At 38.4% G+C, this 23172-nt stretch overlaps 1 protein-coding gene across 24 annotated transcripts in view; it reads right to left on the bottom strand.

Annotated features, from left to right (window-relative positions):
• Positions 1–23172, bottom strand: part of PICALM (phosphatidylinositol binding clathrin assembly protein) — a 97833-nt gene that overhangs the window by 60501 nt on the left and 14160 nt on the right. For all 24 annotated transcript variants that reach the window (XM_040255513.1, XM_040255518.1, XM_040255516.1 and 21 more), the window contains exon 2: positions 3031–3173. In XM_040255513.1, coding sequence (XP_040111447.1) covers positions 3031–3173 — 143 coding nt within the window. The remainder of the gene's footprint in view (positions 1–3030; positions 3174–23172) is intronic.

Here is a 23172-nt window from a genome sequence, read left to right as displayed (position 1 = left end):
GTATTAAAGTTAAAAGGAAACAGGCACTTTTAACTAGAAGCGCTTTACTATAGCATATTATGGCTGCAGCTAATCATACTCAGATGGCGCCTTTATTTTAAAACAGGTATCTAGTGATCCAAATTTTTATTATTTCTCTTTAAAAACAGAGTATTAGTAATCATATTGGAGTATAACAGAACAGACATCCTCTTACCCACAGTGCAGATTACATCATCACTTTAGATCCCCTTACAGAATCCAATTACACACTACTAAAGACACACGCCTTCAATACCATTCCCTTCTCTTCATCCCTCTGCAAAGGCAATCACTTTTCTGAAGTAGGTTTTTATCATCCTCATGAATGTTTTTTAATCTTGTACTACATATATAAGGATCTAAAAACAGTATATAATTTTGGTTTCTATTTTAAATTTACAGAAATTCTATACTGTACTCATTCTTTTCCAATGTGTTTTTAATAACTTCTTCCCAAGAACTATCCATTTACTATATGTATATCTAGCTCACTCATCTTCAACCATGTCTGAGTATTTCAGCAAGCCACTGCATCCATTATATACCCATTCTACACAGATATTTAAGTTCTCTCCAGCTTTACGATTATTAACCATGTTTCACTGACGCCTTTGTACTGGTCTCCACCTACAGGCATGCAAAGGTTTCTCATGATATATACTTAGGGTTGAACTGTTGGCTCAGGAGGTGTATAAAAATTCATCTTCCCAAAATGCTGTCAAGCCCCTCTCCAAAATGCTTACCAGAGAACACTGCCTTAATTTCCTTTCACACACAACCTCTAAAACAACTAAAGAAACTCTTTTCAACTTTGTAGGACAAATTTTAAAAGGATTACTTTTGTAAATGTATGCAGAGGATTACTATCAATTTTATGTACATGATCACTTCTCTGACTCAATAGTTCATCAGAGATCACCACAAACAAACCACAATTTTGAAAAGCAACTTGAAAATCAAAGACTCCTGTTTCATCACTTATCCTAAAACAACTTGTTTCAAAATGCATTCGAATATCCTAAGACAACAACAACAAAATCCTAAGACAATGTAACACTCTATGATTTTCATAAGTTTTGATGATTCTTTTTTGTGAGGGGCTGTCCTGTGCACTTGTAAGATGTTCAGCATGCTAGCAGCCTCTACCTACTACATGCCAGTAGCATCCCCTCCAGTTATGCCAATGTGCCTTGAGGGTGAAAATCACTTGCCTGCCTTGCCCTATTTCAGAACTACTGTTCTAGAGAATCTCCATCACCACAGCATAGTGAAACTCTATGCATACTCTCACAGACCAGTAACGCCTGCCAATGCAAAAACGTGAGGATTGTACAAACTAGCACACGAAAAAGAGCAGAGTGCCAAATTTCCCTCCGCTACTGAAGGGCAATAGTTTATCTGAAAACCACTACTGAAATGCTACCTTTCTGTGTCAGTTAGTTTTAAGGAGTGACAGTCAACTTTCTATTTCTTTGCCTTCTAAAAAGGTTTTGCTTCTGGTGTTATCACCGCTGGCGCTTCCCAGGTAGCTCAGTGATGAAGAACTCGCCTGCCAACGCAGGAGGCTCAAGAGACGTGGGTTCAATCCCTGGGCCAGAAAGATCTCCTTGTAGCAGGAAATGGCAACCTACTCTAGTATTCTTTCCTGGAAAATTCCATGGATAGAGGAGACTGGCAAGGCTACAAGTCCATGGGGTCACAAAGTTGCACAAGACTGAGCACTGGGCAAATTATTACCTTATTCACCTCTGAAGGTCACCACTGAATGAACTAGCATTGCAGTTGGTTGTATTTGTGGCTTTTTCTTCCTAAAGAATAAACTACATAGTTTATTCTTTAAGGTAAAAATATATACAAGCCTGAAATTCTTCTGAACAGATGATCATGATCTTGGGTAAACACATTCCTAATAAAAATAGAAACTATTATTCTAGTTAAGATGAAAATGTTTTCGGTTACACTGAAGCTAGTATATTCAAATTTTTCTACTGACTCTGTATACTGCTCAATGATTAGAAAGCAACTGAGTAACATGTCCTAAAAATGGGTCACATGTGTTACCTAAGTAATCATACTTCAGGTAGCACTCCTGAAAATAATTTTTAAAACTTAAAAACTGCAAATATAATCAAAAAAGTTCCTCCTCATCTCAGTAGGAACTATCTCCTAGCAATCAGTGATCTGCATTTTTCTAAGGCACATACCAAGGTCCTAGATTTATCTAATTCCATTCAAACTTTCTTTAAACACAGTTTTAAGTACTCCTTTTGACACAATTTTACAAGCAAGCATACTAGGCTGAGAAAATCAAGAACTCAAAAATTAGCTACTGGGCTATCATGGAAAATACGATGATTCTCTCCAGACCTTAAATTGCAAAGGTTTGCCCACTCCAGTGGTGTTGCCTGGAGAATCCCAGGGACGGCGGAGCCTGGTGGGCTGCCGTCTATGGCGTCGCAGAGTTGGACAAGACTGAAGCGACTTAGCAGCAGCATGCATCTTATTCATTACCCTTTCTGGGTAACGAAGACTTTAGACACAACTCTGCTGAAGAAGGTATTCTTCAATCAGTCCCTCTCAGCAAAATGCCATCTTAGTCCTTAATATCACAACCTTGAACTAGGCAAAGGGCTTCTACATACAACTACATGAAATCAGACAGAAATCTGACTGGGCTGTAATGAAAAACTAAGTGAATAGAGACAAACATATAACCTATACACAAAGGCCTGCAAAAACCAGAGCTGCTTATAGAACCCATCTCCGGGCATTAATCTTTGCTTCTCGATCCCATTACTGAAAGTCCCCTGTGCTCTGACCCACTTTCTGCTTTCTGAGTTAAAAGGCAGAAAAAAAAGTGTAGGGGCTACAATTCTATTTCTGCATAAGCACCTTGCCCTTTTGACCTATATTATTCAGTTGCTATAGGCATTTCTGAGGTGTCAGTGGGAGAAGCAACCTGAACCAGTCAACACCCCAGGACACTTGTTAACCAAAAATACTGCTTACCTCATTTCCATACACCATCAAATGATGAGTTGTAATGAGAGATTTGAAGACCACCACCCAACTACTGTTAGTAGTTCTTTCAAATAAACTGTCTGCTAACTGCGGGATGTTCACATTCATCTCATTTGTGCACTGAATTAAGTCTGCAATTAAAAAAAAAAAAGATTAATTTACTCTGCTTTACTTTTAACGGTAGGTCTGCATACTAATAGAGTAAAGGTTTAACAAGAGTGGAACAAAAATGGATAGTTTGGAAAAGTTGTTAAAAAATCCTCTCAAGAGAACAACTGAGACAGAAATTCTACCTGAGAAGTAAACAGGGCATTGATTAACATCACATAATTAATCAATAATACCAGAAAGTAAATCAAACTTCCTTTACCCTGAAGTGCATTTTATTTATCTCAAAAGGAACTGTTTCAAGGCCTTGAGTTCTCTTACTTCTCATAAAAATTCAGAATTACAATACTAATAATATTCATCCCTACACTTAAGTCATACATATAGAAACAGATGCAAGCTGAACGTCGAACACCTTTATTAAAATCCTCCCTAGAATGCTGTGCTTGTACTAATAGAGCAGATATTTGGTCTGTGAGTGGACAGGACTCTCAGTTTGTTTATATAAAACAATTCTAATTCTTTTCTCCCTTCAGTTCTGAGTTAGCTCAGTTTTCACTTGATAGCAACTAGCTAATATTGACAAAACTGAAAATGGGCTAATAGCTTCTCAGTGCAATGAATTTCCAAAGAACTGATTCAGGAACTCTACACAATTATTACTCTGAAAACAAGTAAAACAATGTAAGTTCTAACTGTATATTTTAAAATATAAATAATTGGAAAACATTACCATAAAATAGCCTAATCTACAGTTGTTCTAGCACCAAAACTAAAGTTGATATACCTCTCAGAATTTCACCTCATATCTGCTTCACAGATATTATTGGCAAATTCAATGAAGAAAATACAAAATATGATCCAATTTAGACATGTAATGAAGATGATCAAGAAATGAGTTGTTTTAAAAGTATGCATAAAACAGAATGTATAACTATCTCAGTTATAAGTACCATTAAAGGGGAAAATAGTAGTTATTTGTGACTCATTAAAAGTTTGTCCACTTTTCACCTTTAGTACTTAATGATTCAATATGAACTCAAGTGATCTAACTTGGCTGTGATTGCTAAGAAGAAACAATGCAACTATGACCATTTATCTGCTTGTAATCTTTCAAAAATGTTTGTTTAATAGGGCCAATTTCTGTACAAAGTAACATTTGATAAACAAATGCATTTTAGATAAGCAGTTACCCTGGCCAACAATGCCTGAAGAACAAAGCACAAAACAGTCAAAGAGAATGCCCAGGGAACACAAGGCTTTCACAATTGAGACTACTTGCAACAAAAATTAAATAGTTCATTTACTTGGCTCAGCTTCTGATATTTTACTTCTACTATTTTAAATTTGATCTCTGCCTTCCTGAATAGTACTTTATATCTGCCCTAAGGCACTGAATATATTGTACTTGCCTTATTCCAAAGATAACCTTTCTGTCTCTCTCAAAATATAATTTACTGGGAGCAAGGCCTATCTATGTTCTGCTCATTTTGAACCCGTTAAAACGTCAAGCACAGTGATCAAGTTTTGATTTTAATTACATGAAGTTATATTCCTAACTTCCTGTTTTCCCATGGATTTAGTCTTACGTATCTGTATTTTTCTTTATCCTTCCAGAAATTATCTTTCTAAGTTATTCATTTCTTTTAACAGTTATTTCTCACAATGATGTCAATAATCATTTTACTCCTCAGAATCTTACTTTCCAAAACTGAACCTGTCACAAAATTTGTTGTCACAATACTTGCCCAAGGGCACTTCTACATGTGTGTACGTGTTCGCACACCCACATGTGTTTGTGAACACTCCCTAGAGCCCATCAAGAACCAAGTCTCTTAAACGTCTAGATATCCCACCTTCTCCTCTCCACCCCACTATCACTGACAGAGCCAGAGTGAAGATCCTGTTTCCCTAACTAGAAGTCAGCCAGTCCTGGGAGTATTTAGAACCAAGTTAGGGGGAGGAATTATCATGCCCTCTGAAGGGCTGTACTGGCATATGAGGACAAAGATGAGGGAGACTGTCACGCAATGCGCAACTGACACTCCGCAATTAAAAGCTGCCCCACCCCGCTCAGTGGGAAAGACTCCACCTGCAGGAGACAAGGGTTCAACCCCTATCAGGAAAACTCCCCACACAGGGCAACAAGGCTCTGTGCGCCACACCTACTGGGCCTGTGCTCTACAGCCCGGAGCCACAACCACCGAGGCCCGCACACCTAGAGCCCGCGCTCCACAGCAAGAGAAGCCAGCGCGGTGAGAAGCTCATGCGCCTCAACTAGAGAGCAGCCCCCACGTCAACAAAGACCTAGCACCGCCAAAAATAAACATTAAAAAAAGAAAAAAAGCCGCTCCACCCAAAACCGTCCCCACTAAGGAAATGCTGGACCTACTGGCCTCTTCACTTCTAATGAGATCTCATTTGGGGTCTCACCCACCCCACATGCCCAAATAAAAACTGGCCATGACACTGACTAACCTCAATGATCTCCCAACTGCACACAGGATTAGCACACATTTCGTCTCTGTCAATATCCTCCTTGTTGAACCTTAACTTCCAAGACGGGTTTCCCTGGTGACTCAGATGGTAAAGAATCTGCCTGCAATGTAGGTGGCCTGAGTTTAATCCTTGGGTCCTGCAGAACCCCTGGAGAAGGGAATGGCTACCCACTCCATTATTCTTCCCCGGAGAATCCAATGGACAGAGGAGTCTAGAGGGCTACAGTCCATAGGGTCACAAAGAGTCGGACACGATTTGACTCTCTCTCTCTCACACACACATACACACATTGCTGCTTCACACCCAAATTCTTCCATTCTTGCTCATTCCTCAAAATGAATAATGTTTTTCCTTTGTGAAATTCTCCTCTCCACAAACTAAGGTACCCACCACACAGACACTAAAGCTGGTACACAATTCTATACTTTTATTATTTACTTCCCCATCACTCTCATCTAGAATCAGAGATTTTAAAAGGAATCTGCAAATACTTTTGTTGGTAATTTTCCATATTCTTCATCAGGGAGGTAAGTAAATCGCTGGATTAGTCAGAGACAGCCTGATTCTAAATGAAGCCAAAAGTGTAGGTTTCAGTTTCAATGAGCATGTTACACATTAGATTATGCATACTGTATCTATGGTATACTCCCTTCGTGATCGCTCTCCTCATCACTTTGCTTCAGTTACACTAATGCCTCCTTTGCAACACCTCCCACGAGCCAAGCACTCTTAACCTCAGGTGTTCAGTATTTTGTTCCTTCTGCCTAGAATATTATTCTCCCAGATATCCACACTTCTCTTACTTTTGTTCAAATGTCACCTATTAGATGAACATCTCTAAATATTTATAAAAAGTAACAAAGCCTTAAGGCAATCCTCTACTTCCAAACCCTCACTACACCCTCTTATTCTGCTTTATTTCTCTCCAAAGCACTTATCACCTAACTCATTTTAACTTGTTTAATGTCTTTCTCTCCCAATTAAAGTATAAGTTCCACGTAGGGAGGGCTCTATTATGTTCTCTGCTGGATTTCCTAAGAATAGTGCAATGCATATGATGGTCACTCACACTTTTTGAATAAATAACATTTACTTGAGTATGCACTTGAGCAGCCCTAACAAGACCATTCAAAATGTATTTTTTACACAAATTACACCAACGATCTACAACTCTTTGCACAACCTGCAATCCCCAAAGGTTAAAAGGTCTGTACCTGAGCCCATCACATGTGAAAATTCTCAACTTCAAAGTTAAAGGGGATCCAACAAGTAATGGTTTATTGTAATGTTATGAAAACTGTATTTCATAGCATTTAGAAATGACCACATAAAAATGGAAGGAAAATTCCAGAAGCTAAAATGTAACACTTCATATATAACAAGAAAAATAGGATAAGAGTTCATGCATAAATTCAGAGTATACCAAATGCAAAAACCAAAGATATACAAACATTTCTGGGAGAAAATATACTGCACAGTTACACAAACTCTGCAGAACACACTTGCCCGTAGTACTTTTAACTCAACCAGTCATTTTCTCCAGGGGTCCTTTTTCCTCTGAACAATATTTCTACTATAGTAGTAACTTGAAAATGCTTCTAAGCTTGAGCCCCAACAACTCAGGAAGGGAAAATGTTTTCCACACCTCTAATCAACCAAAAGCCAATTGTTTCAAACAAATATCAAGCATATCATGGAAACCTTGATAGCTACTGCTTTTCTCATTCTCAATTCAGATTTCATTTCTTAAAAAGCACAAACCTGAAAGTAAACTTCCTTTACCATCAAAAGGCTTCTAAAGTAGAAACTCATATTTTCATTTAGCTGTTTACCTTGAGAATATAAAAAATGTAAAACCTTCTTTAATATTACATTAATAACAAATCCTAAACTCTACACTCAAAAAAAATAACTGTATGGCATATAGGTTCTCTGCTTTAAGTATAGGTGAGAATTCATGAGCATTTCTAGTATTTAAGAGTAGAGGAAAACAGGCCTACTATGGAAATGAAGAGCATTTTTCCACACAGAGACAGCAGAAGGAACCAATCTAAACTTTTAAAACAAAATGCTCGCTTTTATTATTTAATATGCCTCTCCAACAAACAAGGTCTGGGGTAGATAAAATAAATCTTTACTGCATTAACACAGGTAAGGTATTGACCCATAGGTAAGGTCACAGGAGCTCACTAAATACCAGACTTAGTAACAGAATTAAACTTTTTGTAAAAGATAAGGATGGTTGGAAACATATACAAAGCAAATACCCAACTAGCCAATTTAATGCAGGTTTTAAATTTCTAGCTAATTTAAAAATAATAAGAAAAGCAGTGAAATGCAAATATATATATATTTTTGTATTCATTAGGAAATGTTCAGCGAAGTACAAAAATTAAGAAATAGCCAGTTACCAGATAGCCACAGATATGTACTGACTTGTCGAAGGGTAGATTTCCACAAGTCAGGCAACCCAGTCAGTGACATGCACCATTAGCAGAATGTAAAAGCCTCAAGTTCTCATCTAAACAGGCACTCACTAGGCTATATCAAAACTACACTGATACCCAAAGTAGATTTTCTAATAAAAGAGCTTGCCTAAAGCTAATCTTTAAAAAAAGCACAATGCATCACAATCATTCAGCCACATATTACTGTCTCTTTCAAAAGGGTCATCTCCAAAGACAGTCCTTTTGCAACTGCCTTCAGAAATTATTTTAGTAGCATAAGACTGATCTCTTCAATCATCTAGAAAACTGGAGACACACTCAATTTGGAAGGCAAATTAAGTGGTTCATCAAATGTTGCTTCGGTGACCAGATCTTTGAAACTTTTCCTGTGTAGGAGTACAAATAAAAACAAACATTCACCAAGAAACAGCAATGAGAGAATAAAGAAAAGCTTCTGAACTTTTGCTATAAAGTATCAGCAGTTTTTTTCACTTAGGAGAAGTCTGAAAGTATTTAGAAAACATGCAAGCTGAAATTAGACCTCAGCCAAAAGATGTCTGGGAAACAAAATGAACCATCTTACATTGTTCAATTTTTGTGTGTAAAGGGTCACAAAATATGGTCCAAATTAAGATGTAGCTGTTACAATTTTCGTTAAAGTTTCTGGGATCCTCTGTGAGAAATGTGTTAGACTTTCACATAATTCCATTAGAATTAATTCAAAAAATACAACCTTTAGAGACTTATACCCTAAGAAACAAATCTAACCAATATTTTAACTGGATTTAAAATTAAAACTAGGGAAAGACTCACATAATATAGAATACTCAGTACAAGTAATAAGGATTGCTGCTGCTGCTGTTAAGTCGCTTCAGTCGTGTCCGACTCTTGCGACCCCATTGACGGAAGCCCACCAGGCTCCCCCGTCCCTGGGATTCTCCAGGCAAGAACACTGGAGTGGGTTGCCATCTCCTCCAATGCGTGAAAGTGAAGTCGCTCAGTCGTGTCTGACTCTTTGCGACCCCACAGACTGCAGCCTACCGGGCTCCTCCGTCCATGGGATTTTCTAGGCAAGAGTACTGGAATGGGGTGCCATTGCCTTCTCTGAATAAGGATTGAGTTAACTTGAAAGAGGAGAGAAAGAAGCATTCAAAGCACTAAAAAGAAATGACAGTGATATCCAAAAAGTTTTGATAAGAGTACTATGAAGCTAAGGTACCTAAGTCACAATGTGAGTGGACACGTTCAATAATGGAGGAATAGCTCATTAAATGTCTGGTAGTGAAATATTATGAGGCCAACAAATACACAGAAAAGAAAAAAAGCTGAGTGGGGAAAATGCTCACAGTATATTATACCAAAACCATGTTAAAGAATAATGCGGAGTAACAATAAGATCTCAGATATACTCTACTTTCTGATGTATAGCATATTTGCCCAAATATGGGATGATGCAAAAAGAACTGAACACTTTCATAATTACTCAGGAACTTAGTTACATGTAGAACAGCTAGTTAAAATCAGTATGTAAAGGAACTATATCACTATTATTTCCATAATTTCACAAATTTCAGTAAGGACTTCTCATATCACACAGCAAACATGTACTGTAACCAATTCCAGACCCTTTAGAGCATATCATGATCACTGGCAGAAAAGATAGCATTGATTTCTTCCTTTATTTCCTCAAGTATGAGGAAGAGGTGGTATAAGCACAAAAGCTCCACGTATAACAGCTGGAAATCTGGTAGCCCCTGTTGCAGAGGTAGACCAATTCTTTGAATACAAGTTCAGTCTTACACCATTGTAGGTGAGTCTTCAGGAAACTCCAGAACCAACAAAGAAAGTAAGGCAAACTCCCATCTTACTAAAAAAAAAAAAAAACAAGTTGCAGCTGCAGGGAAAAATCAACCTGCTGGCACAACTAGGCATGCTATTTCTGTCTGTGTGTTTTCTACAAAAATGAATGGAGTAAGGATTCACACTGGTGAAAACTAAGATTCATTCTGGTGAAAACTAAAATGTAAAGATAACTTGATAGCTTGATAATTATATATCTGTACATCACCGACTCAGTGGACATGGGTTTGGGTACCTCCGAGAGTTGGTGATGGATAGGGAGGCCTGGTGTGCTGTGGTTCATGAGGTCGCAAAGAGTTGCACGACTGAGCAACTGAACAGAACTGACAGCTATTTTAAGAGCATGATAGTATAGTTATATTTAATCTGGTTATTGAGTAGTAAGCTTTTCTTTCAACTGTTTTTTTTTTTTTTTAATCACGTAAGAGGTTTTGCCCCCCTTAAAAACTATTCAACAGAAAAGCTGCTATAAATCCTCACAAATTCTCGCATCATCTAGCTCTCAATTTTAAACAGAATTTTTGAAGAAGCTAACCTGAAAACACCTTCATGAGTGCAATTTCAGGTGCTTATAGAGACCACCAGAAGAAATCAACTTTTTTAGAAAGGGGAATAAAAAACATAACAAGATTTAGGAAGTGTTGAGCATCTTCCAGTTCAGTTCAGTTCAGTCGCTCAGTCATGTCCGACTCTTTGCGACCCCATGAATCGCAGCACACCAGGCCTCCCTGTCCATCACCAACTCCCGGAGTTCACTCAGACTCAGGTCCATCGAGTTGGTGACGCCATCCAGCCATCTCATCCTCTGCCCCCTTCTCCTCCTGCCCCCAATTCCTCCCAGCATCAGGGTCTTTTCCAATAAGTCAACTCTTGGCATGAGGTGGCCAAACTACTGGAGTTTCAGCTTTAGCATCATTCCTTCCAAAGAAATCCCAGGATTGATCTCCTTTAGAATGGACTGGTTGGATCTCCTTGCAAGAGTTTTCTCCAACACCACAGTTCAAAAGCATCAATTCTTCGGTGCTCAGCTTTCTTCACAGTCCAACTCTCACATCCATACATGACCACTGGGAAAAAACATAGCCTTGACTAGATGCACCTTTGTTGGCAAAGTAATGTCTCTGCTTTTGAATACGTTATCTAGATGGGTCATACCTTTCCTTCCAAGGAGTAAGCATCTTTCAATTTCATGCCTGCAGTCACCATCTGCAGTGATTTTGGAGCCCCCCAAAAAATAATGTCTGACACTGTTTCCCCATCTATTTCCTATGAAGTGATGGGACCAGATGCCATCTTACTTTTCTGAATGTTGAGCTTTAAGCCAACTTTTTCACTCTCCTCTTTCACTTTCATCAAGAGGCTTTTGAGTTCCTCTTCACTTTCTGCCATAAGGGTGTCATCTGTTTATCTGAGGTTCTTGATATTTCTCCCGGAAACCTTGATTCCAGCTTGTGCTTCTTCCAGCCCAGCATTTCTCATGATGTACTCTGCATATAAGTTAAGTAAGCAGGGTGACAATATACAGCCTTGACGTACTCCTTTTGCTATTTGGAACGAGTCTGTTGTTCCATGTCCAGTTCTAACTGTTGCTTCCTGGCCTGCATATAGGTTTCTCAAGAGGCAGGTCAAGTGGTCTGGTATTCCCATCTCTTTCAGAATTTTCCACAGGTTATTGTGATCCACACAGTCAAAGGCTTTGGCATAGTCAATAAAGCAGAAATAGATGTTTTTCTGGAACTCTCTTGCTTTTTCGATGATTCAGCGGATGTTGGCAATTTGATCTCTGGTTCCTCTCCCTTTTCTAAAACCAGCTTGAACATCTGGAATTTCACAGTTCACGTATTGCTGAAGCCTGGCTTGGAGAATTTTGAGCATTACTTTACTAGCGTCTTTAGAACACTTTAAAAGATAACAACAGAAGAAAATTCAAGTCATGAAAGCATTATATAGAAAAACATAACACTCAGAATTCAAAGCTACTACCTTCTTTTTCAAATGAAATAGTCATTTTACCCCTATGAAAATACTTCAGCCTACTATGTAAAGCATTTGTAACATGAAAAAGTCTGAAAACCATGGTGGTGTGGTGTACTCTGCATTCCTACCACTAGATGGCAGACTGTACAGAGAAACAATAGGACTCTGGTAAGAACAAACACTTGGGCTTTTCAGGTGGCACAATCGTCAATAATCCACCTGCCAATGCAGGAGATGCAAGAGATATGTATGGGTTTGATCCCTGGGTCGGGAAGATCCCCTGAAGGAGGAAAAGGCAACCCAGTCCAGTATCCTTGTCTGGAAAATTCCATGGACAAAGGAGCCTGGTGGGCTACGACACAGACAGGGTCGCAAAGAGCTGAACACAAGTAGGTGAGTGAGCACGCACACACACACACACACACAGGAATAGTCATGGGTCCAAGCTTAGCTCTAAACAAACACCTTAATTTTTAGACTGTTTAGGATTTCAGGCGGTTTCCAAACCTAGATAACTTTAGTCCCAACTCAGATTCCAAATAAGATCTCAGAGGTGAGGAGAATTGCATTTTGGTAAGCACTATCTCAGAGGTACTGTACAATGTCTAATTTTCCACACAATGTAAGATAACCATAAGAAGTTACTTAACAGAATAAAAACACATCACTTAATATAAGAATAAAAATTTTTATTTAAGTTGAATAGGAAAACAAAACAAAAGCATTACAGTGTTCCAACATTAAAAAATTACATGTCCATGGTATAAGCACAAGGTGTTCTCCTTCCCTTCCTTGAAGATCTGAAGTTTCAGAATTACAGTACCACCTACAGAAAAGAAAACACTGCGTTATTAAGTATGTACCAAGTAATTTAAGAGTAAATGCTAAAATTACAAACTTTTTTTTTTTACTACATTCTAACAACTTGATAACACTTCATCAATCCAGTTAAGCAGACATACCACGACTCTCAAAAACCATCAAACACTGGATCAGAAACACACAAAACCTGATTTCCTAAGCAAAATAAAAGGTCAGCTAACAACATATTACAAGTTCTGTACTTACCTCTACCAATGCTGTAAATCAGAACAGTCCAGGGCTGCAGAAAATATGGAATTCTTTCATTCCACCGAGACCAGGTAAAAGGAACCAAAGCTTAAGAGACTCTGTGAATGCACATTAGAGCTCACTAAAGGAGGAAACAAATTACACGGAGAAGTTCAAATAACTGGGACTAAGTCTGGAGCAAAGCACGTTACAAGTAGGGGGTGAGCAAGCGTCCTCGTTTTCCTGGAGCAGTCCTGGTTGACACCTGATGTCCCAGTGTTCCATTCAGACCGCATATACTTTCACTCTCCACACTGCCCCAGTTCGGAATATAAATTATATGTCACCCTAGTTATAAGTGACCTAATAAAAGTCTACATGCAGCTAAGGAATTAACACACTATTATCATCTACTCCCAGTGTATTTGCATTTTTCTTTCTCTGAGGGCTAAATTCTGGTTCTTCCCTAGCCTTCCTACACAAACAGGCTTCCACTCTATTTTGTCCTCTCATCCCCAACAAAAACCTCTATGTAAATAATTCTCAGATTTCTTCTCTGGGAAACTGTAAATACTAGAAATTTTCTCCTCTATGTCCAAAAATATTTTATGTTTAAAAAACAGAAACATAATCTCAACTGTTGTAAGACTGTCCCACCATTTTTAAGTGATCAAGATTCATTCTTAGATTTGTTAAATTCAGTAATCTTTTTTTGCTTTTATTGTTCACATGTGTGGCATGCTATTTTGTACATGTGTTGATATGATGGGATAAATACTTGTAGATTTATAGGTGAAACAAAAGTCCGTTTCTCCACTCTAAGATCCAGAGAGGAGGAGAGACGAGGAGGCAAAAAGTCTCCACAGCTAGATTAATGTTACTCAGTAACAGCCAAGCCCACGTCTAGAAAGTAGGAATCCAAAAGAATTTTAATGGCTTCTCTTAAGAATTTAAATCTGTCTAGACAGAGAGAATAATAAATTGTAGTTAGCCTCTGTGCCAGAATCTACCTCATCCAGAAAACACAAGTTTCATGTCTCCAATGCAATTAGAACAACAGAATCTTTATATTCCATCTTCCCACAACTTTGCAAACCTCAGTATGAACAGAAACCCCATTTCTTCTATAATACTCATCGCACGGGGTCGCAAAGAGTTGGACACGGCTGGGCAACTGAACAGCAACAACACTTATTGCATACTATGCCAAATATTTAAGAAATACACAATAGTGGACAAAGTTTCTACCACTATATACTAGTGAGAGAAACAATCAATAAACAAACAAAAGCATGTCAAATGGTGAAAAGTGCAAAAGACTTCTTAGCCCTTAAAAAGAATGGGCCAAGTGTTAGGGGGAGGCGGTTATTTATACATGATAATCAGGAGCCTTGGATAAAGACCACTGAAAATGATAGTAACAATGACAGTGTGTCACCAGGGGCTTGGAGGTCTACGGAACTGACTGCCATGATCAAGTACCATCACCCACATGATACCGAAGCACGGAGGTGTTCCATCACCTGTCTGCTTCACCCTTGCCAAACCTAAGTCTTGATGAACAGCAACCTTGTGGATCCTGCAAAAGCCTCTAGGATTACCCAGATAGTTCAGTAAGAGATAGTGGGAATCTCATTTATTCATACACTTCAAAATTAAAGCAGAGCAGTATGCTCCCCTTCAGTGAGTCAAAGCAGCAACAGTCATCTACTACAGTTCATGAAGCAGGCACCCTTCTTAGAATAAAAGCCACTTCTGAAAAATCTTTTTTCTAACTAATATAAACAGTAATGACAGATACAACCCAAAATAGTAACCACCAAATAACAGCCCATCTACATGCCTTTAAGTTTTGAAATAATGCTCTGTAAGTGAAAAATGTGAGGAAATAATACATTATTAATAAATCACTCTAAACTAAGGCCAAAGTAGGTTTCCTAGTGGTTAATAGGAGCATTTCAGCTAAAAGATCTCCATTTTCATACATTTCATAACCATACAGCTGTTTTTATAAAATTCACTATAAACCTATGTTTGCCCATTTCTCAGCATAAAAAAAAAGAATCTGAAAAGTTCATGACAAATGAATTTCATGCAAAGCATAATATATTCTGAGATTAAAATCTACTTTATAAAACTGCTAAAATTGAAGATACTACTTTTTCAACTTAAAAATCCCATGTAAACTATGCTTCAGTAATACTAAAGAATAAAAAAACCCACCAGTTTAAATATGTTTGTTGATCTGAAAACATTTTTCAGATCTATGCAAGAGAATAGGGAACTTACTCGAAAATAAAGTTATCTGAATCAGTCTATGTTTAAAAGTCATTAACCTAAGTATATTAAAGCAAAAATCAGTGTTTTGAAGATTAGTTCTATTAAAAATTGACATAATCATAACTTATTCTGCACATTGAACAGTTAATTGTGGATTTATTTCCCCGAAATATAGACTTTAAGTATTTCTCAATATAAGACATTTTGATAAACTGACCTCTACTACTGTAGAATTTGGAAACAATGAATTTAACACAACATATACTGTACAGAGCAATTACAGTGGGTTTTTATTTAGTTCTGCTTTTATGTACCAACTTCAATAACACTAATAAAAAAAGAGAATAAAAAGTTTGTTCTTTCATGCAAGTATCTATATTTAGGTACAGATAATATCACAAATAGTTTTCAATACTCACATTCTGTCTTTGAATGGGTATCTGAGGAACTCCTCAAACTTGCAAGAACGTATCTTTCACTTGATTTGTTAAGATGATATAAATCTTAAAATGGTCCAGACAAGCAGCAGGAAAATTTAACCCCCTTTCTCCCTTCATTACACAATGCCAACCCTGCACCAATTTCTCTTTTGCTATAGTGACAAGGGCTCCCCAAATAGCCTTCTACCCAATTAAAACGGTACTACTGTGAAGACTGCTACTTTTAGAGCATAATCCTTGCCTAAATTTGACAAATACCAGAGAACATTAGCTTTGTCTTTCACTGCTATACTGGTTACCTTCCAGAAGGGTTGATTGGCAGGTGGGGAAAAGGGGGTGTCCGGTTTTTGGTTCTTTTTATTCCTTTGAAGTTCGTTTCTCCCTATAAGAGTCCTTCTCTGATGCACACTTATTTGACAGTCTGTCCTAAGATATCTTATCCTATTTGTCTCCAATCTGCTTTGAACAGTAATGATGAGGATGCTAATTCCACCAATCACTAAAATTCTGCTCTAGACTGTCCCTCCAACACTTCCGTGCTTGGTCAAATCCATTTCCATGTGCTAGGACTATACTATAACAGGATGAAGTGACATCAGAATAACTAGAGGCTCTAGAACCAAATCTAGATTCACTATTCTACACCTTTATAACTTCAAGGCATGTTAATTACTCACCCAGTTTCAAGTTCTCTATTTTAAAAATAGGGATGCTGCTGCTGCTAAGTCACTTCAGTCATGTCCAACTCTGTGCGACCCCATAGACAGCAGCCCACCAGGCTCCCCCGTCCCTGGGATTCTCCAGGCAAGAACACTGGAGTGGGTTGCCATTTCCTTCTCCAATGCATGAAAGTGAAAAGTGAAACTGAAGTCACTCAGTCGTGTCCGACTCTTTGCGACCCCATGGACTGCAGCCCCACCAGGCTCCTCCATCCATGGGATTTTTCAGGCAAGAGTAATGGAGTGGGATGCCACTGCCTTCGCCAAAAAATAGGGACAGCAGTCATTAATTTTCACAAGAATATACTGTAATACAATATATTCAGAGTACTTTACAACTTTAAAGCACCATGAAATACTAGATATCACTTATTTTAGTTCAGTTCAGTTCAGTTCAGTCGCTCAGTCGTGTCCGACTCTTTGCGACCCCATGAATCGCAGCACACCAGGCCTCCCTGTCCATCACCAACTCCCGGAGTTCACTCACACTCATGTCCATCGAGTCCGTGATGCCATCCAGCCATCTCATCCTTGGTCGTCCCCTTCTCCTCCTGCCCCCTATCCCTCAAAGCATCAGAGTCTTTTCCAATGAGTCAACTCTTCGCATGAGGTGGCCAAAGTACTGGAGCTTCAGCTTTAGCATCATTCCTTCCAAAGAAATCCCAGGGCTGATCTCCTTCAGAATGGACTGGTTGGATCTCCTTGCAGTCCAAGGCACTCTCAAGAGTCTTCTCCAACACCACAGTTCAAAAGCATCAGTTCTTCGGTGCTCAGCCTTCTTCACAGTCCAACTCTCACATCCATACATGACCACAGGAAAAACCATAGCCTTGACTAGGCGGACCTTAGTCGGCAAAGTAATGTCCCTGCTTTTGAATATACTATCTAGGTTGGTCATAACTTTTCTTCCAAGGAGTAAGCGGCTTTTAATTTCATGGCTGCAGTCACTATCTGCAGTGATTTGGGAGCCCCAAAAAATAAAGTCTGACACTGTTTCTACTATTTCCCATCTACTTCCCATGAAGTGATAGGACAAGATGCCATGATCTTCGTTTTCTGAATGTTGAGCTTTAAGCCAACTTTTTCGCTCTCCTCTTTCACTTTCATCAAGAGGCTTTTTAGCTCCTCTTCACTTTCTGCCATAAGGGTGGTGTCATCTGCATATCTGAGGTGATTGATATTTCTCCTGGCAATCTTGATTCCAGCTTGTGTTTCTTCCAGTCCAGCGTTTCTCATGATGTACTCTGCATATAAGTTAAATAAGCAGGGTGACAATATACAGCCTTGACGTACTCCTTTTCCTATTTGGAACCAGTCTGTTGTTCCATGTCCAGTTCTAACTGTTGCTTCCTGACCTGCATACAGATTTCTCAAGAGGCAGGTCAGGTGGTCTGGTATTCCCATCTCTCTTAGAATTTTCCACAGTTTATTGTGATCCACATAGTCAAAGGCTTTGGCATAGTCAATAAAGCAGAAATAGATGTTTTTCTGGAACTCTCTTGCTTTCTCCATGATTCAGCGGATGTTGGCAATTTGATCTCTGGTTCCTCTGCCTTTTCTAAAAACAGCTTGAACGTCAGGGAGTTCACAGTTCATGTATTGCTGAAGCCTGGCTTGGAGAATTTTGAGCATTACTTTACTAGCATATGAGATAAGTGCAATTGTGCGGTAGTTTGAGCATTCTTTGGCATTGCCTTTCTTTGGAATTGGAATGAAAACTGACCTTTTCCAGTCCTGTGGCCACTGCTGAGTTTTCCAAACTTGCTGGCATATAGAGTGCAGCACTTTCACAGCATCATCTTTCAGGATTTGAAACAGCTCAACTGGAATTCCATCACCTCCACTAGCTTTGTTCATAGTGATGCTTTCTAAGGCCCACTTGACTTCACATTCCAAGATGTCTGGTTCTAGATTAGTGATCACATCATCATAACTATCTGGGTCGTGAAGATCTTTATTTAGTATCATATTTTATTCGTCAACTTTAGTAGACTATTCCTCCATCACTTTTCCAATATAGTACTATGAAACCACCTCAAACACAAAAGGTGTCTTACAAAACCTTCAGAAAATTTATAAAGCCCAACCTCTTCCGACTGAGAAATGTTAACCAGATACTTGCACTCAATCTTAAGAGTGGCAAAATCTTTGTATGTGGGGATTTCTTCATATTGGGTTTGCCAAGAAGTTCTTTCACATTCTCAGTCTTTTAATTCTGTATTACTGGTGCCTTTGACAAGGGCTTCCCTGGTAGCTCAGAGGTGAAAGCATCTGCCTGCAATGCGGGAGACGTGGGTTCGATCCCTGGGTCGGGAAGATCCCCTGGAGAAGGAAACGGCAATCCACTCCAGTATTCTTGCCTGGAGAAACCCATGGACGGAGAAGCCTAGTAGGTTACAGTCCACGGGGTCCCAAAGAGTCGGACACAACTAAGCGACTTCACCTCACCTCAACAAGGCAAAGAGCTTCCCCTGGTGGCTCAGACAGTAAAGAATCTGCCTGCAGTGCAGGAGACCTAGGTTCAATCCTTGAGTCTGGAATATCCGCAGGAGAAAGGAACGGCTACTCACTTCAGTATTCTTGCTGGAGAATTCCATGGACAGAGGAGCCTGGTAGGCTACAGTCCACAGGGTGGCAGAGTCCAACACGACAGAACTACTAACACTTTGACAAGGGATGCTGTTATCTCCATTGAAGAGATTTAAATACTTGCCTACCTTAAGTTAACACAAACCAGTAGCTGATTATTTAAAACAGTAATCTTTCCACTAGAGGACAGATGAAGACATATATGTATTTTCTCTGCATTCTCTTTCTGTTCACTCTACATCATTCAAGTCTTGTCATCACCTACTCTAATTATTCTAAAATTCACACATTTCTCTTTAGTCCTCACAAACCTAGTTTCTAGTACAGACAGTAACCACTTATCTGGTATGTATATTCTGAGCATTGGCATCTTCATTTTCATTCTGATTGCAATAAACTGAAGTTGACAGAGTATACTGAAGGAATCATAATATTCAACCCAAGTTCACAAGAAACAGGTTTCAAGATTTTTGGTATTCCCATCTCAAATGCCTTAATTTATATGCAAGGTTAAAAAGCCAAGAAGGTTTCGGCCCCAGAAATGTAATCATTACTAATTTTAAGTAATAGGAGAGCAGGTAAACTATGTTTATAAAAGGCCTCAAAAGCTACACCACCTTCTTGGTTGGTCACTGGCTAAGTTAGGAAAACCTAACTGATGAGGAAAATAAAAGAAAAAGCATTTTTAGGTTAAGTCTACAAGCACAAACGTAAGAAGCAGCTTAAGCTTCCCTTAAAAACGTTTCCACCTCATGATAGGAAGAAGCAGTTTTCTTTCTGCAATCAGTCAAGGAGTGTCTCAGCCTCCTGAGCTGCTTTATAAATACCTTTCTAACTTAGCTGCCAGTTGCAAGTCTATAATTAATTTCTTTTTCTATAACTAACTTTTAAGTCAGTACTTATCCTTCTTGTTTACTGCCACTCAGCTATGTTTATGCAGTGTTTCTGGGATGTGCTACTGAAGTCACCTGAAAATAATGCCTTTGTCCACTCCAGGTCACCAATTCGAAACAACCTTTTACAAGAGTATGAAAAACAAAAATAAAGGAGGGTTTATCCTATACCAAGTCTAAAATCTCATACTAAACTAACACCTAACACTAATTCCAAACCTGCTAACTAGTATACAACTATATAGTTCTGTGAAGAAAAGTTATAAAAGTTAATGTTGAGAAAAGAAAAATAAAAAAGGAAATACTGCCTGTTAAACCTTAACTTCTCAGTGATTATTAAAGAGCTGGTTTTACTTCTAAAAACAAATGTACAAATGGGAATAAGGATAATGTGATTGTTATCTCCCAGATTTGAAAACAGAAGACAATGTTTTCCATGTAAAGAATAAGCCAGATCGTCAAAAGATCAAATGCAGCTATCCTGTAACCCTCTTGGATATTCAGTTCTTAAAAACAAATTCATGTAGAGCAATCCATTCAATTTTTTATTTATCTTCACAGTGGCCTTATAAGTCAAAACTAGACCAACTTCTCCGTATCTCACCTGAAACAAAACTAGGAGCTACAATTAGTGAGATGTTTTGTTTTCTACTCTCCTGATAAAAATGGTACACACTTCCAAAATCTTGCCCCTCCCTTTTCAAAACTGCTATGTGAAGATAGGCCAGCTGCACTTAAAAAGGTACAATAAACACCACTGTTGTTGTTGTTGTTCAGTCACCCAGTCATATCCAACTCTTTGCGACCCCATGGACAGCAGCACAATAAATATCACAAGTTTCCTAATATAATTTAGATTGTATACAACTAAGGATTATTCTAAATGATACCAGTAAGTTGCTTAAAGTCACAAAAGGTAAAAATATTGCCAAAAATAAAGATAGCTCATGCTGTATTTGAAAAGTTAGCTCAAGACTAACTATACATACATGTACCTGCAAATAAAAGCAAACTGTGTGTTTTTTTTTTTTTTTTTTTTGGCTGATCCCTGACCAGGGATTGAACCTGGGTCCTCAGCAATTAGAGTGCAGAGTCCTAACCTCACAGCCAGGAAACTCCCCGACCTTCTCTTAGCGGTGATCCCAAGTACACAGATGGTTGCAGACTGAAAAAGAGTAAGCAGCTACAGTCCCAAAAGTGGACGCAGCGTCGGCCTATCACAAGCTCCGGGAGGCAGTCTCCATCCACAATGTGCATTTACAGCACACGCACACTCCAAGAGACAGTCTCTCCATCAAACAAAGAATCTTTGAAACAAAAACAATGCTTAGATTTCTAGAGTTCTATGAAATCAAAATAAGGGATAACAGTAAGGTTTAAGGCATTAATTTACAAATTCATCACTTAACCAAATAATTTTAAATTACTGTGCAAATGAACACATGGTGATAGATTAGTGATGCATCATTATAAACCATCAACTGATCTCCCATTATACCCAACAGCAGCAAGATAAACAGCCAGTGTAGACCATCTAGTCTGTAGTTAAGGGACCACACCATTACCCCTTTTCAGATACCCCTTTTCAGTCCAACAACTTCACATTTAAAACATAAAACAAAAAAACTGATGACTAGATAGTTCATTCACCAGCCCAGCATAGTAAGTTCATTATCTTCATCAAAGATTTATGAAATATTTACTAAGCTACTATTTGGAGAAGGCAATGGCAACCCACTCATGTTCTTGCCTGGAGAATCCCGGGGACGGCAGAGCCTGGTGGGCTGCCATCTCTGGGGTCACAGAGAGTCGGACATGACTGAAGCGACTTAGCAGCAGCAGCAGCAAATATTCTGGGTATTGGGGATACCAAGATGAACAATGCAAGAATCCCTGTTTTCAGAAAAAATAAACAGGCACAAGATGCTATGAAAATTTAAAATAAAAAGAAGACGAAAAAAGAAAAATGCCTCTGCAGATGGACAGAGGAGCAATTTGATTACAATTGCTACTTGCACCCAAAGGGAACAAACATGAAAGGATGAAACATCTTGTGGTCAACCTGACTGAAAATTCCGAAAAGCAGGCATTTGAAACACGGGTGGGAAGGCTTATAGGAAGTCTTTCATTATCAAGTATTTTAACATTTTACACAAGTCACATATTTTTAATAAAAGAAAATTCACATTTTTCTTGGCCATGACTTTTCACCTAAAACAAAGTCACAGAAAACAAAGCTATGCCCCCACTCCCATTGACAGTAAAATATGCAAGTTAAAATTGTTTTTCAAATAAAAGATAATATATATCAGTAGGTGAGATACTATAATGGAGAATGAAGCAAAGCTCATAGAGAAACTCCTTAATCGTAGTTCCCAAAGCACCAAGCCAAGAACAAAAAAGCTAAAGGGGCCCAAATACAGCATCACAGAGTAGCAGAGCAGGGAGGTAATTTAGAAATCAGTAATTTAATGAGAAAGGTATTTTCCTAAGGTCATATGGAGCTGGGGCCAAGATAACACATTCCAGTTCAGGGCTTGTTCGTTTTAAAAGTTTAAGAAGTTGCTGTTTCCAAATATAATCTTACATATTTACAGAAATTATGTTTCTCAAGGAAAGGCTTTCTCCTTAACTATTTCTCATTCCCTATAACTTCTCTGTGAGCTATAGATTCCCCAGATTGCCTCACTTCCACCCAAGGCTCTTCATTGCCATTTAAGTGTTAATTTTATTCTCTATTTCCTTCTATTACAGTAATGTTTCTCATTATGTATCTGTACAGTAGAGCTAAGACTACCTACTCAACAGGCTTTTTTTTTAAGTCAACTGTGTTAATGCATGTCAACTGCTTAAGAAAGGATTCTTTAAATCCGAGCTACTATTTCCATCATGCAGGCTATATCCTAAAAAATAAATGATCTGATCAGATTTTGTGTAATAATGAAGACTGAAAAGGTTCCAGTTTATTGACTGTTAAGCGTCAATAAAATATCTTCAGGTCAAAATTAGGAATGTATTATTACTGGTTAGAAGATTACTTCAATAATTCATTCCTGAGCAATCTACAGACTCAGAAATCCTCCAAACCTTAGATACCGCCACTATGATGCCATTTTTAATAATCAAGTTAACATGAAATGCTAAAGGCAGTAAAATCTCATTCTCAGCTTATAGATCAGCAAAACTTGCCTTCCCTATTTTAACACTGGCAGCAGAAAATATAGTATAGCTTTGAAAATCAGCTTTAACTAGGGTCCAACTTTACCTA

The sequence above is a fragment of the Oryx dammah genome, unplaced genomic scaffold, assembly GCF_014754425.2.
Source record: "Oryx dammah isolate SB20612 unplaced genomic scaffold, SCBI_Odam_1.1 HiC_scaffold_15, whole genome shotgun sequence".
NCBI classification, from domain to species: domain Eukaryota; kingdom Metazoa; phylum Chordata; class Mammalia; order Artiodactyla; family Bovidae; genus Oryx; species Oryx dammah.
Note: the sequence above shows the minus strand (reverse complement) of the source record. Positions and strands in the feature narration are given on the sequence as shown.